Source organism: Lepus europaeus, unplaced genomic scaffold (genome assembly GCF_033115175.1).
Source record: "Lepus europaeus isolate LE1 unplaced genomic scaffold, mLepTim1.pri SCAFFOLD_566, whole genome shotgun sequence".
In the NCBI taxonomy this organism is placed as follows: Eukaryota; Metazoa; Chordata; class Mammalia; order Lagomorpha; family Leporidae; genus Lepus; species Lepus europaeus.
In genome coordinates, this window is record NW_026909446.1 from 1,014 (window position 1) to 18,125 (window position 17,112).

At 66.5% G+C, this 17,112-nt stretch overlaps 2 protein-coding genes across 2 annotated transcripts; both read left to right on the forward strand.

The window, feature by feature from the left end:
* Positions 1 to 3,156: 3,156 nt before the first annotated feature.
* On the forward strand, positions 3,157 to 6,484 carry LOC133755565 (major allergen Can f 1-like). Its single transcript, XM_062185642.1, has 6 exons — positions 3,157 to 3,246; positions 3,560 to 3,690; positions 4,562 to 4,632; positions 5,111 to 5,221; positions 5,598 to 5,699; positions 6,426 to 6,484. Exons 1-6 carry the CDS (start codon positions 3,157 to 3,159, stop codon positions 6,482 to 6,484), a joined length of 564 nt encoding a protein of 187 aa, XP_062041626.1.
* A 5,328-nt stretch (positions 6,485 to 11,812) lies between these two features.
* Positions 11,813 to 15,814, forward strand: LOC133755566 (lipocalin-1-like). Its single transcript, XM_062185643.1, has 6 exons — positions 11,813 to 11,902; positions 13,227 to 13,360; positions 14,351 to 14,421; positions 14,507 to 14,614; positions 15,563 to 15,664; positions 15,786 to 15,814. Exons 1-6 carry the CDS (start codon positions 11,813 to 11,815, stop codon positions 15,812 to 15,814), a joined length of 534 nt encoding a protein of 177 aa, XP_062041627.1.
* The last annotated feature ends 1,298 nt before the right edge of the window (positions 15,815 to 17,112 follow it).

The following is a 17,112-nucleotide window of genomic DNA, read 5'->3' on the forward strand; positions in this document are numbered from 1 at the left end:
CCACCCGGGTCTGACTGAGAGGAGGGCAGAGCCCACGAGGCACTCCCAGCGTCGCATCTCGGCGTGGTGGGCTGGGGGCGCGCTGGGGGCCCGTCCCCGCCATCACCTGGCCGTGCGTCAGGAGGACGCAGGCGAGGGCACAGGTGCAGGCGGTTCCAGCGTGGCTGACATTCACGGGACGAGCCACGGCACAAAGTGTCCTGTGTTCCCAAGTCAGGGTCTCGGAGGAACTTGCCGATAAGAGGGATCCAGAAGGCAAACACGGCCCGGCCTTTCCTGCCGCAGCCCCTGTGCCAACGGGCGTCCTCGGGCTCCTGGCCCAGTGCAGGTGGAGTGAGCTCACCACGCGCAGCTCTGCCCCGGAGGCCAGGCCCCGGGAGCCTCTGCTGAGCGCGGCCCTGGAGGCCGAGGAGCCCAGGGAGGGGGACGGCGGGACCTGCACCGTGGGCATGGCCCTCGCTCTGGGGACAGGCACTCTCTCCCCAGCTGGGGGAGGCTGGGGCCAGTCAGGCTACACCTGCCCAAGAGGCTCTGTAGGCTGGGAGGTCAAGCTTCCCTCCCAGAGGGTGGAGATGGCTGGGTTCTGTGGGGGGAGCAGAGGCCTGAGCGCTGGACCTGACATTCAGCTAGATGGGCAGCCACATGGCGGGCACGGGGCCGGCACGGCCAGCACAGACCTCAGCACAGACCCGAGGGAGTCACGGGTCAGCCACCCGGCCCTGCAGGGCTCGGCCTGCCTCTGGTCTGGAGGCTGCGCTGTGTCCCCTGCCTGCCTGGGCCCCAGCTCTGCTGGCCCCAGCGCCCGGAGCCCATGGGACTTGGCCCAGCCCCTCGGGCTGAGCGTACGTCTCTCCCATGGCGGGTTGCGTGTGTGCACGCGTGTGCGCCTGTGCGTGTATAGACGGCGCTTCAGGTGTTCTGATCACGGATGTGCAGACAAATGCTGAACTGCGGGGTGGCTGCTGTGCCGCAGGACATGAAGCCGCGGAGCCGATGCCAGCTCCCGCATCGGAGTGACAGGTGGGGTCCCGGCTGCTCGGCTTCTGATGCCGATTCCTGCCAACTCACCCGGGAAGGCGGCAGAAGACGGCCCACGTGTTAGGGTCCTGGCCACCCCTGTGGAGACCCGGCCAGAGGCCTTGGATCCAGGCTGTGCCTGGCTCGGACCTGGCGTTGCAGCCGTGCGGGGTGTGAACCCGGGGTGGAGGAGCTCTCTCCGTCTGTCGGGGTCGCTCTACTTTTCTAATAAACGCATAACCACATCTGTAGCAGAGGTCAACGCGTGCTCGGGATTTCAGACGTGGCTCCATCATCCCGACACCGAGTGAGCCGTGAGAAGGCTCGGAACCCAGCCCTCGGGCACTGGGGGCACTCGGGTCCCGGACGCAGCCAGGGGCGTGCTGGCTTCCTGACCCTAGCGAGCAGCAGCGGGGTCCTCCCCTGACGTTTAAGGTCGGGGACAGAGGATCCGAAAGAGCCCAGCTGGACCGTGGGTGCACGAGTGGTGGTTTCCACGGAAACCCTGCCGTGTGAGAGGACTTGGCGTCGTCCTGGGGAGAGGACCCTGGGCACTTTCCTGGGCGCTTCCTGCTGAAGCCTTGTCCAGCTGTCACTCACTGCCCTCCCACAGGTCAGCAAGAAAAACGCTCGGTCGTCCACACCGGCCGTGAGACCCCTGACTGGCCCGATTGGCCCGTGTGCTGGGCCCTGGCTGCGCCCACCTTCGGAAGCTGGGCTCTGGGTGTGCGTTGCCCCGGACGGTGCTGCCGACCCCGCTTCTCCTGTGCCAGTTCTTGCAGAACCCTGCAGGCTCCGGCTCCCACGCGCTCCCGCTCCACGCGGCTCCGCTCTTGCTGCAGCTCCTTGGGGCCACAGCGTTGGCCCCGGGACGCAGAACTGGGCTCCCCTCTCCTTTTCCCCCAATCTGTGTGCGCTGGGCCCACCAATGGGCATGGGGTCTGCCATTGTCTGCTGTCAGTCATCCATCCTGTCTAGGGAGGTTGTGGACAAGGTGCATTTCCCACAATGCATCGGGCCGGTGCCTTCCTCTCTACCAGGGGCTTGGTCTGTAGCACCTGCTCACCCCTCCCCCGCCAAGGTCCCCGCTTGTCCTGGGGCGTGGTCACAGAGCTGTGCACGAAGCATCGGAGGTCTCCCTTCTCCCACTCCACTTCACCAAGTTTGATGTATGTTCTTTTTATTATTTTAAAGATTTATTTATATTTTTGGAAGTCAGAGTTACACAGAGACAAGAGAGGAAGAGAGAGAGAGAGAGAGGTCTTCCATCTGCTGGTTCATTCCCAAGATGGCCGCAATGGCCGGAACTGTGTCAATCCGAAGCCAGGAGCCAGGAGATTCCTCCAGGTCTCCCACATGGGTGCAGGGGCCCAAGGACTTGGGCCATCTTCTCCTGCTATCCCAGGCCATAGCTGAGAGCTGCATGGGAAGTGGAGCAGCCGGTTCTCGAACTGAAGCCCATATGGGATGCCTGCACTGCAGGCAGCAGCTTTACCTGCTACGCCACAGAGCCGGCCCCCGATTGCTCTTGTTTCCATTCTACCAACATTCCCGCTCACCCGTCCCGGTCCCCTCTGCTGACCTGCGGCTGCTCTGAGGGTGAGCAGAGTGGGCCCTGCCTGCTCAGTGGCTCAGAGGCGTGGGTCCGGGCTTGCACACAGCCACACAGTTGGGCCCACATTGTCCTGATGATTCTGAGGTTGAGGGTCTTGCCCAGACCACAGGAAGTTCTGCCAAGACCCAAGCCCAAAGCTCTCTCATCCTCACGGCACCCGCGCCAGCAGCCAGCGCGGCAGCCAGCAGCCAGCCAGGTGGCATGGGCTCAGGGCAGCCAAGGCCGCATCGTACCCCGAGGCTCCACACCCAGGGGAGGTCTGAGCCCCTCCCTGGGCGGCAGCCCTGTCTGGGTGACCTTTGTGGAGTCAACAGCCGTGATTGAGGGACGTCCAACAACAACGACACCTGAGCCGCTCCACTGCAGCGCTGGCCACGGGTACGGCCAGGAAGGGATCGGCCGGTCCTCGGCGCCAGCTTCCGGGAGGACCCTGCCCCGGCCCTATAAGGGTGGAGGGGAGAGGAGCTGTGCAGACGCCCCGAGCCCCGGAGCTGACCTGTTGCAGCCGAGAGCGCAGACCCGAGATGCAGACCCTGCTGCTGGCCTTTGGCTTCGGCCTCCTCGTGGTCCTGCAGGCCCAGGACCCCCTGGACGTGGGGACGGAGAACCAGGCCGTGAGGCTCCGAGAGGGGCAGGGCGGGGCTGGGCTGGAGGGGGACGCTCGCGCTGGGCAGGCGAGGCTCTCCTGCTCCTGAGGACCCCGGGCGGCAGAGGGGCCGGGGTGAGGGTCCCTGGGGTCCCGGCCCTGCAGGGACTGGAAGCAGGCACGGGCTGGGTCTGGGGAGGCCGCTGACTGCTTTCAGGTGGTGTGGCTGTGGGGAGTGCGCCCAGTTCCTGGCCCTTGGCTTTCAGGGTCTGGGGGCTGCAGACCCCGGGAGGGGAGGCCCTGGGGCGTCGGTAGGGCCTGATGGGTCGCACCCTCGCCAGCCCTCAGGGACCTTGTACCTGAAGGCCATGGCCTTAGACAAGGAGATTTCAGAGCTGAAGCCGGATTCTGTGGGCCCCGTGACCATCGTAGCCCAGGACGGGGGCAGCCTGGAGGTCACCCTCAGCTCTGTGTGAGTGTCTGCGCCGCCCCTCCCCCACACGGGAGGCCGGGCAGGGATGGGGGCGCTGGCCACACGGGGTCCCCAAGCTGAGCACCTGGGCTCTGAACACAAGCTGCCTGCCTGGACCTGGGCTGCGAGGGCCCCAGGAGGGCCTGGAACCAAGCCTGTGGGCCAGGGGCACCTGCAGGGCACTGCCCACCTCCTCTGCCTGGGCCTCCGTGCCCCACAGGCCCATAGGGAAATGGAGTCTCATCTCAGCCCTGGGTCAGCCTGGGGCCAGGCCTGCACTCTGGACTTGGGACCCTCACGGCGAATCCCTGCTCTGCGCACCCCAGGGCGGGGTTTGCACAATGACCAGGTGGGGACATGACCCCCAGCAGAGGGCGTGGCAGGGACACAAGGACCGCTGTGCCATCAGGGCAGCCCTCAGTGGGGCTCCCTCCTGTGCGGGTCAGCACCTGCTCTCTGGCCTGGAGCTGAACCCGGCTCTCGCTGACCCTGCCGTGGGCCCCATGTTTGCGTCTCCTCCCCGCAGATCCCCCCCCCCACCCCCGTCCCTCTCTAGACCACACTAAGGTGCCTGCGGGCCTGGCTGTGCACGGCTCCTTGTGCAGAGGATCTGCTGGGGGCCTGGGCAGTGAGGGACAGGAGAGGAGCGGCCACAGACCGTCCGGCAGTGGACAGGATGGCGGGGAGGGCAGCCACCTGGAGGAGTGGCCTGGGGCTCGAGGCCACTGCATGACCAGCAGGGCCTGCCGGGCAGCTCTGCCTGCTGCTCCCTGGGCCCGGCTAGGACCCGGTGCCTCCAGGCCCTGCGTGTGTCCGCTCCGAGCAGGGAGGTCAGCCGGGACAGCGCTGCCCACTCGGCTTCTGTTTCCAGGACAAAGGGTCAATGCTATAGGCTGAGCACCGTCCTGGAGAAGACCGAGCAGCCGGGCGTTTACTTGGCCTGTGAGTGCGGAGGCCGCGGGGCCCACGTCAGCGCGGGGAGGGTGAGGCCCCTCCCTCCACTCTGGCCCCCTTCTCAGCCCACCATGCCCGCCCTGGGTCTCCTTGCTTTAAAGGGTCCAGCAGCTGACACCACGCTGCAGGCGAGGCCTTTGGTGCACAAGGGACCTGGCTGTCCAGGGCTGTCCCTCGGGGACGCTGTGCCCCTGTCGCGTCCTGTGTCCGGGATGGGGAGCTGCGTGTCCATGGCAAACTCTGCCCACCTCTCACCCCCAGCCTCCCTGGGCCTCCCTGGCATGGCCACAGCTGTCCCTGGGTGCAGGGGATCTAGGGAGGTGGGGCACCCAGCGCCTCGGGGGACCTGGTCCAGCAGCTCTGGGCAGCTGGCAGCTGAGGTGTTGGCCGGGCTGGGGCGGGGCCACGTCCCGGGGCCTTGCGGAGGGAGGCGTGGCCTTGTGGGACCCCCGTTCCCGTTGTGCAGTCGAGGGCAGGACCACAGTGCAGGTCACTCAGATGAAGGAGAAGGACCACTGGGTGTTCCAGTGCCAGGGCGAGATCCACGGGCAGCGGTTCAAGCACGCCAAGCTGATCGGTGAGCCCCCACCTCCCTTGCCTCCCGCCACTCCTTACCTCTCCCTTGCCTCCTCACCCCTCCCTGAGAGGCCCCTGGGATGCAGGGACCCCGTGCAGGACACTTGTGTTGATTCCTGATCCAAGTGCTGGTCCTGTCTCCAGAGCTCAGGGCTTATCCGGTTCAGCGAGTGGTGGGGCTCACGGCCAGGGGCCCCTGGGAATCCACAGGCAGCTGAAAGCTCTCCCAGTGCCAGGATCTCGGGGTTCAAAGCTCAGAGGTGGCCGAGGGCACCCTCCCAGCCCAGGGGCTCCTGGGTCTCCAGGCTGGGATGCAGATGCCTCCACGCCCGGTGCTGCCCCCCACCCTCCTGACTCCCCCCCGGCCTCACCTGCAGGCAAAGACCCTGAGAACAACCCGGCAGCTTTGGCGGAGTTCGAGCAGCTGGTAAAAGAAAGGGGACTGAACTCGGAGACCATCTTAGTCCTTACACAAGGAGGTAGGGGGACGCACCTGCCGCGCCCCGTGCCCAGGAGCTGGGGCAGCATGGCGGAGTGCCCGGGACGTCCCTCGTCTGGGGCTGCTCTGTGCCTGCCGGGGTGAGGAAACGTCGGGTCGGAGCGGCCCGGGGTCCTCTGAACCGTGTGTCTCCCTCTTCCTACAGAGAGCTGTTCTCCGGGGAGTGACTAGGGTGAGTGGCCAGAGCACACCTGGGAAAACCTGAGTCTGGGGTCTGATGGGCGCAGGAGCCGCGGGCTCCAGTCCCTGCCATCCTACCTGGCAGGTGAGGCCCACCTGGCCTGACAGGGTGGGCTCTGCTCCTGCACCCGTCTTGGCCCTCGGGCGTGGCTTCAGATGCCCGGGCTGGGTTCGAGCCTGGGATCCTGGTGGGGGAACCCTTCCCCGGGGGCCGCTCCCATGGTTCTCTGGGGGAGGCAGACTCTGTCCACACCACACTGCCCAAAGCCTCAGAACGTGGCAGCCGCGCCCCAGGTCTGCTGGCGTCCAGGGCCCTCCCTGCTGGGTGTCCGGTGAGGTCTAAGGGGCAGGACTTGCCCAGGGCCCCACCAGGTTGTGGGTGGAGCCAGGATCTCCTGTTAACCAATGCCCTTCCTAGTCCTCCTTTGTCCCCACGTCTCGCTGTCCCTCTCACACAGGGAGGAGGGCTCTGGGCAGCCTTGGCATGGGCCCTCCCCCGCTGCCTGACCCTGAGGCTGGGTCCCAGGTGCCCGGCCCGTGCCACGCCCCCTGCAGAACCCCCCACTGACCCTCCCCTCCTCCTAGGGCATGGCCCGGCTCTGCAGCCCACTGGGCCTTACCCTGGAACTGGAGGAGCCCCTCCCCCTCGGAGCCCAGCCAGGTCCCTCCGTATCCACCCCCCGATTCTACATAAAGAGCTGAAGCAGTCTCTGTGTCTCTGCTCCCTGGGGCTCCCTTGGGGGTCTGCGGGGATGGGAGGACCCGGCCTGCTCCTGCTCTCCGGGGCAGGGCCTGCAGGCCTATGGGCAAGAGGTAGGGCGTCTCAGTTCAGATGCCCAGTGCCTGGGCCCTGGCTGGGGTGGGGAGTTGGTGTCGGGTGATGGGCGGCTCAGCCCAGGGGCGGACCTGGCAGAGCTCCTGTGCGGGTGGGGATCTCCTGGGCTCCCCAGGTCCTAACCCACTGGGGTCGGGGCAGGAGGGAGGGAGGGGAGGACCCAGCATGGTCACGGGTCAGGGCCAGGCCTCTCGGGCCCTCCAGGTGGGCAGCAGGCCTTGCCCCGCCCCTCTACGTGGACCGACCGTGCTGTTCACTGAGTGCCCGCTGGTGGCTTTAGGGCTGCCCCCTCCCGACTGTCTAGGGGGTTCCTCGGTGCACACGCGTGTGCGTGCCCTTGTCTGCGTCCGTGCTCAGCTCTGGGGCTCCCCTGAGTCTGGCTGGCCCCTCAGCCCCTGCTGTGGGTTTTCCTTCTCCTGTGCCCGTCTGAGGTCCCTGTGGCCTTCCGGGCTGGGCCTGGTGACCCTGGGCCTCTAACTGACCGGCTGAGGACAGCCCAGGGCCAGGCGTGTCTCTAGCAGCATCCGGGACCCGCAGATAGGAATCTGCTCCACCCGGCCTGAGAGTGGGCATCGCCGGGGCCACGGGCGGCCGGGACAGCGCAGCCACAGCCCCGCGGCGGCCTGGGGTGGGGACCGCAGATTCAGGGGCCGGGCAGACGCCCTGGGTCAGCTCTGACCACACCTGCTGTGCCGCCCCCGGCTGCCGGTACCGAGAGAATAAACCTGTGTTGTTTAAACCAGCAACTGTGTGGTCATTTTTCACTAAAGTCACTGGAGATGGACACACTCGGACACAGACACACGGACTCACAGTCAGACACACACAACGGACACACTCGGACACAGACACACGGACTCACACTCAGACACACACACATGGACACACTCGGACACAGACACACGGACTCACACTCAGACACACACACGGACACACTCGGACACAGACACACGGACTCACACTCAGACACACACACGGACACACTCGGACACAGACACACGGACTCACACTCAGACACACACACGGACACACTCGGACACAGACACACGGACTCACACTCAGACACACACACGGACACACTCGGACACAAACACATGGACTCACACTCACACAGACACACACAGAAACACACACAGACGTGTGAACCCTCACAGAATAGCAGGTCCACCTCGGCCCTGAGGGTCCCCAGTGCCCTAGGTGAACGCACACCCTGGCCCTCAGGGTCAGCCACTGGGGACAAACGTCAGGCAGTTCTTTGTCTCAGTGTTCGATCAAGGCCATCTTCACGTGCAGTGCGGGAGGGGTTCCCTCACGTGCCCATGTTACAGATGGGAACAGTGAGGCCCAGGAAGAAGCAGCCAGTGGGATCATGGGTCGTGTGGCCTATCAGACCTAGGATCCACATCGCCTCCACCACAGGCCCACCCAGGGCTGGTCCTGAGTCCCAGACAAGAAGCTGCCCCCCCCCCCCCCCCGGTGCAGGCAGCTGCTTCCCCTGGGGCCCAGCCTCCGAGCCTGGGACCTGGATCCCCTCATTATCCCTGCCCGAGTCAGCCCCACCCCCACAGCAACTGGCAGTGTCCACAGCTGTGTCCCCAAGCATCGGCAACGACCTGGCTCCCGGAGCCCCGTGGGTCACGGAACCACAGGAGGGAGGAGCCGGGCATCGGCCCACAGCCCTGCTCACAGAGGAGACGCCCGGGCCCAGCGGCGTCTCCGCTCCTTCCTTCCCCTCCTCCATCCTCACTCCCAGCACCGTGCTCGCTCCCTGCTGTGTGCGGCACCGGGAGACAGCGTGAACCCCGATCCCGGCCCTGCCCTCGGAGCCCACGGCCGAGCAGCTGGACGGCGTCTGCCCCTCGCCTGAGTGGGGCTGAGCCCGGAAGCTGCTCCAGCCTAGCACCTCTCCGGCTCTCACAGATCCCAGAACCTGCATGGGTGCCGAGGAGTGGTGCGGCACAGTAGCTGGGGCCCAGTGCAGAGCCAGAGCCTGGGTGTCTGTGCAGCTTCCCTGGACCCAGCACAGCTCAGGCCCGGCACCAAAGCAGGTCCCTCTCCAGCACCGCACCACCTCCAGGGCCAGGCCCAGTGGCACAGCCCCAGCCTGCACCAACACCACGTCGGGAGCATGCGCTGAGCTAGGACCAGTCTTAGCCCCTCCTCCTAGCGGAACCAGTTCTGGCTCCGCCCCTGAGCGAGTGCCAATTCTGGCACAGATGCACAGAGAGAATCCACAGTGGTGTCACCTCGACGCTACCAGCGAAAGCCCTGTACCACACACTTCCTGTCCCCCACATGCCAAGACAGGCTTTCCTTCCCGGGCTGTTCCTCCTACATCTTGCGGTTGGCTGCATTTTCATGTCGTGATCTTTATGGAACTGTGGAATCGAGCGGTGTGTGGCCGTCTCTTAGCTCGGGTGTGTGGCTCCTCCAAGCTGCACCTGTCGCTCGCTGTCCGTGGTGCTGAATCACATTCCACTGCGGGCACACGTGTGTCATCCACCCACGCAGCCACCGCTGAGCAGACATGTCCTTTCCATGTCCTGCTGGAGCCTGCGAGCTGGGTTCCGTGCAGGGGCTCGGGTCTGCTCATCGGGGCCCGACCTGTGCTTCCTGTGCTGTGAACTGTCTCTCTCTCTGGTCCCCGGCCTCACGCATGCACACTCTGAAGAGCTGACCCACGGGGGCAGCTTGTGGCTGTGTCCCTCTCACACGTTATGTGATGCGGTGTCCATGTCTCCATGGTGAAGTGGGGACTCGGGGCACACAGTCCCTGTTGTGCTGTGTAGCCCCTCCCCCCCACCCCGCCCAGCACCCGGCTCCCCTGGGGGCACCCACAGCCATCCTGGGGCAGGGAGGGAGGCCCTGCTTGTCCAGGGAGCATCGGCTGCTGGGTGGGACCAGGGACCCAGGGAAGCAGGGACGCTGCCATGGGCTGGGCCGGCGCCCCCTGGTGGCCAGCGACAGGGCTCTGAGGGCGCACACAGTGGCTGCATGGGACCCTCTGTGTCCCCAGCTGTGACCCGGGTTCCCAGCGCTCACTAGAGGGAGCTGTGGAGCTGGGGGATGTGGTGCGCTGGGGCTCTGGGCACACGCTGAGAGCCCAGGGTGAGGACCCCACACGTGAGGGTTCACATGGGTAGGGTGGCCTTTCCCCCAGCGAGGCTGTAATCCCACGACCCTCGTCACCATCCGTCACTGTGACGGGAGCTGTGACAGTGCCCGTCCCTTGTCCCGTGCCCGGGACAGTGGCAGGAGAAGTCCAGCAGTGAGGGACTCCGAGGTGGGGCAGGCAGCGGGGTCCACGCACTGAGGAGAAGGCGGGCGGGGCCGGGACGCACCTGGGTGGCGACCTGCCAGGTGTCCAGGTGAAAACTGGCCCTGGATGGCCGGTGCCGTGGCTCAACAGGCTAATCCTCCGCCTTGCGGCGCCGGCACACCGGGTTCTAGTCCCGGTCGGGGCACTGATCCTGTCCCGGTTGCCCCTCTTCCAGGCCAGCTCTCTGCTGTGGCCAGGGAGTGCAGTGGAGGATGGCCCAAGTCCTTGGGCCCTGCACCCCATGGGAGACCAGGATAAGCACCTGGCTCCTGCCATCGGATCAGCGCAGTGCGCCGGCCGCAGCGCGCTACCGCGGCGGCCATTGGAGGGTGAACCAACGGCAAAAGGAAGACCTTTCTCTCTGTCTCTCTCTCTCACTGTCCACTCTGCCTGTCAAAAATAAAAAAAAAATAAAAAAAAAAAAAAGAAAACTGGCCCTGGAGGCCGGTGTGGAAGCCGAGCCACACCGAAGCCGGGAGACCGGAGCTCCACGCTGGTCTCCCACGTGGGCGACGGGGCTGAAGGCCTCGTGCCCTCACCCGCCCCTCCCCAGGCTGTGCACCCACAGGGAGCTGGACTGGAGCAGTGGGGCTGTGACTGCAACAGCGCTGGGACAGCAGAGCAGGTGTCCCAGCCCGCGCCGCCAGGGACCCGGGGACACGGAGACCCTCGACCTCCGGGCCTGGGGCTGGGCGTGCTGCAGCCACCGCCAAGTCCACCAGGCGGCGCTCGCAGGCAGCGCCCCTCCAGCGCCTCGCCAGCCCGGGGCCGCTGGAATCCAGGTCCCGCAGCAGCTGGAGGCTCAGAGCAGCGTCACTCCCAGGAACCAAGACCGCAGCAGCCCGGTGCGTGTCGCTGGAACCCCGACCCAGGTTCTGCACGCAACGGAGCTCTGCTCAGCCACTGGCAAGGTTTGGGGCACACGTGGTGACACGGAGGAGCCTTGGAGACCGTGGCTCAGGAAGAAAGCCTGGCAGAGGATCCCGTGTGACCCGGGCCCCGTGTGACCGGAGCCCCGTGTGACCTGGGCCCCGTGTGACCCGATCGCTCTAGGGAATGCCTGGGACAGAGACACCACGCCAGCGTTGCAGCTGTCACTCTAGGGTCTTTCTGGGGTCTGGTTCACAGATGGGGCCTGGAGGGAATGGGATGGAGGGTAAGTGGGGTCCCCAGGGTTCTCGGGGACATCATGTCAAGAAGCAGAACTCGGGAGCCAGGGTACGGGCGGTAAACAGGCAGACAGCTGTTAGAGGCCTTGGGCTGCAGGGGGCGCTGTCCAGGCTGAGCACAGGCGAGTCCAGCCAGGCTGGCACTGTGCTTGGACTCCCAGGTCTACAATGAAAGAGGCCATGTGCTGACGTCACCCTGGCTGGAGCTGACCTCTGGGCGGGGACCAGCGATGCCTGGGGGCTCCTGGGCCCTGGCAGGTGCAGGCTCCTGGGGAGAAGGCAGGGTGGGGCAGGGGGAGCACAAGGAACCCTTGTTGTCACCCCCCCCCAGAGTGCACAGTGAGTCCCTCCCACCCACACCACCCTCCCTTTCAGATCAGGACCCACAGGGCCCCACCCAGCGGTGCTGGCTGCTGACCCAAGCCAGCGCCGCCCACTCACAGGCTCCAGGCAACACCGTGCACTCACCGCCGGCTCTGCAGCATGGGGGCCTGGTGGGGGCGGGGCGGGAGTCCTGCTCCAGGGCAGCCCAGAGCCGGATAAATGGGCAGCAGGGAGGCGGGGAGCACAGGGCAGCCGGCGCTGGGACCATGCAGCTGCTCCTGCTGACGGCCGGGCTGGGCCTGCTCTCTGTGCTGGGAGCCCAGGGCCCTCAGCTGATTCGCGCCCGCGCTCAGGAGGTGAGAGACGCGGGGAGAGACACGGGTGGGACCAGAGTTTCCGAGGTCCTGGACCTGGACACAGTGAGAGCCTTGGTCCTCGTCCTCTGATCCCCAGGGGATGGCGGAGAGGTCCCCTCCCCTGTCTTTGGTGACATCTGCCTGGCACGGACGGCCCCACGGCCAGGCAGTCACTCCGATGGGGTGGGGTCCTCCTCCTGTGCACCTGGGGGTGTGGCCTAGGGGCTGTGGGTCACTGGGGGAGGGGTCCTGCTGCGTGGGGGGTTCTCCTGGAACTTGGGCTCCTGGCAGCGTCTCCGCCCCCAGCTGGGCCCCACTCGGAATGCTGACTGCAGTGCCAGCCACCCACCTCAGGGTCAGGTGCACACGGCCGTGAGCCCCCTCTAATCTAAGAGAGTGAGCGTCTGCAGGGAGGCTGAGCGCCCTGCCGAGGACAGACAGAGCCCAGTGCCCATCACAGCCTCCCTTATGTTATGGCCTCGTTCTGAAACCAGAAGGACCCTGACCCAACATGGCCCAGGGTCAGAGCGCTTGTCCAGGAGCCCCTGGCTCCCCCTAGTGGTCAGTCTGGCTCTGGTGCCCCCAGCCCTGACCACAGGGCCGTCTCTATCCTGTGCCCCAAGCCCTCCTGTCCCCTACGCAGGGATGGCCAACTGCCAGTCACCTTCCCAGCCCTGTGTGTTGGGACCCGAGCGCCCTCTGCCCTTCCCACACCAAAGCCTTGTCCGGACCCTCCCTCCCCCCACACAAGGGCCTGGGCTCAGCCAGTCCCAGGCGTCCGTCAGCCACAGCCCTGGACACAGGAGACAAAAACGGCCACGGGTGAGGAGCCCAGGGCCTGGACAAGCAGGAAAGGACGCCGCGGCTGGCCTGGTGGCTGTGTTCAGGCCCCAGGATGGTCCTGTTCCTGTGGGTACAGGTGGGGACGGACAGACACGTGGCATTGGGAGACCTCTGCCGAGTATCTCGCTGAGAACTGGGGACGCCAGGGGAGGGTGCGCCAGCCGGTTCCCAGCACGGTGACAGCGGTCAGAGGCTGCACTCAGGCAATGCATGGTCCCTCATCCCAGGACGTCACCACCTGCTCTGCCCTCTCTGTCCCTGCCCCTGCCCCGTCCCCAACAGCAGCTTTGCCCTGGGCCTCTGGGTGACCTCCCCCAGCTGCTGGGTGCAGGGGCAGGCCCAGGTCCCAGCCCTGCCGGGCGGTGCCTGCCTTGCCCCTCACATGGAGGGACGACCCATCCCCACCCAGCCTCTGCCCCTGCTCCTCGCCCAGCTGAGGGCCCGTTCCCGGCTCAGCCCGGCCCCTGCTGACCCCTCCCAGCTTGTAGGCCGATGGCACATCAAACTCTGGGTGGGAAATTTACCCATTCCTGCCCAGAAGAGGAGCCACCCGCTGCCTCCCTTCACCTTGGCCATGAACGAACTCCAGAAGCTGGAATTCAGGATGAACCTCACGTGAGCCCCTGCCCGCAGCCCCTCCCCCGCCCTCCTGGCCCAGCTGTGCTCTGAGCTCGGCTTCCCTCCTTCCTGCTCAGTCTGGGTCTTCTCCCGTCACCCCTGCCACTTGCCAGGACCCTGTCCTGGGCCTCGCTCCCCTCCGCTGCCTGTGGCGCCCCCTGCTGAGCGGCCGAGTGGCTGTCCCTGAGCAGCCGGGGCTGTGGGTGCTGGGCTCCCTGCTGTGCGGACCAGAGCCGGGGCCCTGCCAGGGTGTGGCCTGGGTGAGGGCCAGGAGCACCCGAGGCAGAGGCGGGCAGGTCCCTGGGGGGGGGGGGGGGCTCCTGGTCTGGACAACAGAGCCGCCTGGGAGTGAGAACTTGGAGACCGGGACAGGACCCGATGGCCCCGGGGGGACACAGGGGATACAGGGCCCTCAGTGAGACACCTGCTGGCTTGGCGGGAAACGTCTGGGCTGTGGGGGCTGCGGGGGCACCAGGCCGTGGTGACCTCGAGTGCCATCTGGCCGTGGGCTCTGTACCCGCCCAGGGTCTCTGGGGCCGGGGCCACAGGGAGCACCCGGGGAGGGGCAGGGAGTCCCCGGGAGGCCACGTGCAGGGCCGTGTCCTACACCATCGGGCAGGATGCGCCAGGCCATCTGTGGCCTTCTGGGGATGGGCTCCATGTGCTCACACTGCTCTGTGGGTCTTACTCGTGCCCGGAGGCCTGCAGGGCCCCGACCCTGACCGCCCCAGGTGCCCAGTGATCCTTACTTGCAGAAGGGGCCGAGGGGCCGCCCGGCTTCCCTGGGCCTCCCGTGACCCGGGCCAGGGCTCCTTGGGGTGGGGCTCCAGGGACCCTTGTGTCCGCGCTCAAAGCCAGTGCGCTCTGCATGGCAGACACCGGGACATAACGGTGGGAGGAGCCGGCCCTCTGCTGGGGAACCCGAGGTCGGGAGCAGGAAGGTTGGGGAGGGGTCCCGGCGGGGTCCATGCCTTGATTCTGCACCAGGAAACCCATCGGATGCATTCCGTTCAAGTCGCCCCTGCACATCGGACCCAAACCCGGCGTCTTCTACACCTGTAAGTGTGAGAGCGCCCGCCTCCCTCTCCTCAGCAGAGCCTGCGGGCGACCCCAGGCACTGCTGTCTCCGTGCCCTCCCGGCAGGGTGGAGGCACTTCATCTCCATCAGATTCCTGCCGGGGAAGCTGCACGCCATCGCATACTACAGTGAAAAGAGGGGCAGCACCCGCCTCAGGATGATGATGCTCATGGGTGCGTCTGCCCTCGGCTCGTTCCCGGATGCTCCGTGGGCGCCCGGTCCCTGTGCACACACAGCTCTCGGGCCATCAGCCCAGCTGCCTCTGCTCCCCAGCCCAGAGCCCTGCTGGGTCAGGACTCTTGGTGGGGGAGGGAGGGCCGGGCTCTGAGTCTCCCGTTTCACTCCTGGGGTCCAACACCGGCATCCACACCCACCCTGTGCTACCCTTGCTCTGGGGCAGGACCCCCTCCTCACACAGCAGCACTCAGAGGACGGGTGTGTAGGGCAGGGGCTGGGGCTCTGTGCACGATGCTGGCCAGGAGGGGCCCGGGTGCAGCCTCTGAGACCCCGACTCCGGGACAGCCGGGGCTGAGGACACAGCCGGGGCCCCTGGGGGAGCCAGGGCCACACGGGGCTCTGCCGCTCTCCAGGGTGAGCCTGTGCGCATGGCAGGGGTCAGCACCCGCGGCCAGGTGGGGAGAGGGGACCTGGGCTGGGAGCTGAGCACCGCATGGGGGGGGGCTCACATGGTGGGACCCCTCCCTTCTCACACTGGGCTCTCCTCCCGGCTGCCAATCGCAGGCCCCTCCCTCAGCCAGGGGATCCCCAGCCCACCGTCTGCCCTCCAGGGCCAGTTGGGGGCAGGACCCCTTCCTGGGGGGCTTGGGGGACGGCCCTGGGGCTGTCAGCCTGGCGGGAGGCCCCTGCGCTCAGGAGACCGGAATTCCAGACAAGACCCAGGCTCCCCCTGCCTGGGCCCCAGCTGCTCCTTCTCAGGATGTTGGGGTGGGGGAGGGTGGGTTCTTGGGGTGCCCTGGGGACAGCAGGCTGGTGGCTTCTCGGAGTCCAGGGCTCCCCCGGGAGCTGTCAGGGTCAGGCCTGGAAGGGGGCCCTCCCCAGCCCTCCTGCTTCCCTGACGTGAGCCGGGGGTCTGCCTGACCCCACCTGCCCCTCACCTGCAGGCCGCAGCCTGGATGAAGACCCGGAGGCCGTGAGGACCTTCGAGGAGTTCGCGGAGAGCAAAGGGCTGAACCGAAGCGACATCGCCAGGCCCCCTCCCCTCGGTGACCTGGGGCTCCCCCGTCTATCACTCACCTGTCACTCACCTGGGAGGAGGGGCTGTCGCTGGTGCCTCTCTGTCCTGTGAGTGCTGACACCTCCCCACCTGTCTCTCTGGGTCTGCAGAAGCCTGTGAGCTGCCTCCAGACTCTTAGTGCCGCGGGCGGCACCGCCTGCCCAGGAAGGACCAGGCCCCGCCCGCGCCTGCGCTCAGAGCTCCAGCCTGGGAGCCGCCCCGCCCTGCCCTGTGTGATGGAGTCAGAGGAGCGGCCCCTCCCTCCCCCGGAGGGTCAGCATCCCTGGCGGGGACCCCTCCCCAGCATGGACACGCGGCGGCGCCCCCCAGGCTCTCTGAGAGGCGGGTGCTGTGGTCTCCACCCCAGACGTCGCCATGGAGACGAGTGTGCTCCTGAGTGACAGCGGCCACAGCCCCTCCCCTCTCAGATGGAGCCCCTGAGCCCAGGGCGGGGTCCCCTGCTGCCCTCCCCCCCCCCCCCCCCCGGATCTCCTGCCCTGAGCCTGGGTGGCTGCTGAGTGAGAATAAAGCTCTTCTCCCCGGTGCTGGCCTGGGCGTCTCCTGGCTGATCTGAGTCTGTGCGTGTTCGGGGTCGGCGGCCCCTGGTGCAGACCCTGGGAACCATGGTGGTGGATTTCCTCTTCCTGTCCAGTGTGGCCTGCCCGCACCACCACGGGCACAGTGCTGTGCTCTGGGCAGGGGAGGCTCCGCCAGTTACACTGCTGTGCTCCTAGCCTGGAAAAGGTGAACAGGTGTTGGCAGAAATCCTCTTCCTCAGGCCTCCCCGGGGACCGTCCCTACCCCCGCGTGGAAGTGAACCTAAGGACAGCCATGATGCCAGGGCCCAGTGCTCAGATGCCAATGGTGTAATGTAAAATACATAAAGCAAATAAGAGATGAGCTCGCTGGGTGCCCAGGGTCCGGTTCCCTCCTGTTTCTCCTCCCCCTGCTCCCTCATCCCCTGGAGAACATTTGCCGAGTGTCAGTTCGGGGGACGTCCTGGAAGGGGTTCACTGCCCAGTGTTATCAGGCTGAGGGATCCCCTGGGGGAGGCTGCTGGGGTACGCACAGGACTTTGTAGCGCTGGGCTAGGGTGTGAGGACAAGGCTGTAAGGTTTGCCTTTCTAACTATGTAACCCCAATGTACCCTTGCCCTGCGCCTCCTACCTGCCCTGCAAGCCCCGCCCCACTGCCTCCCCCTCCCGGCACTGCTGCTGGGATTGCACTTCCGGAAGTCGCCCAGACCAGGGAAGGGGACCTGGGTGACAGGGACGGAAGGCAGTGCACTTCTGCGAGCACCGCCGGTGTCCAGCTGCTCAGCGCCTCCAGGCGGGCGCCAGTCAATGCCGCACTTTCTGCTTCCTCCACGCCTCTGCGTCCATCCTTGGTGGGTGGGTGGTCTCGGGTGGGCTTGTTTCCCACACCCCTCACACTCTG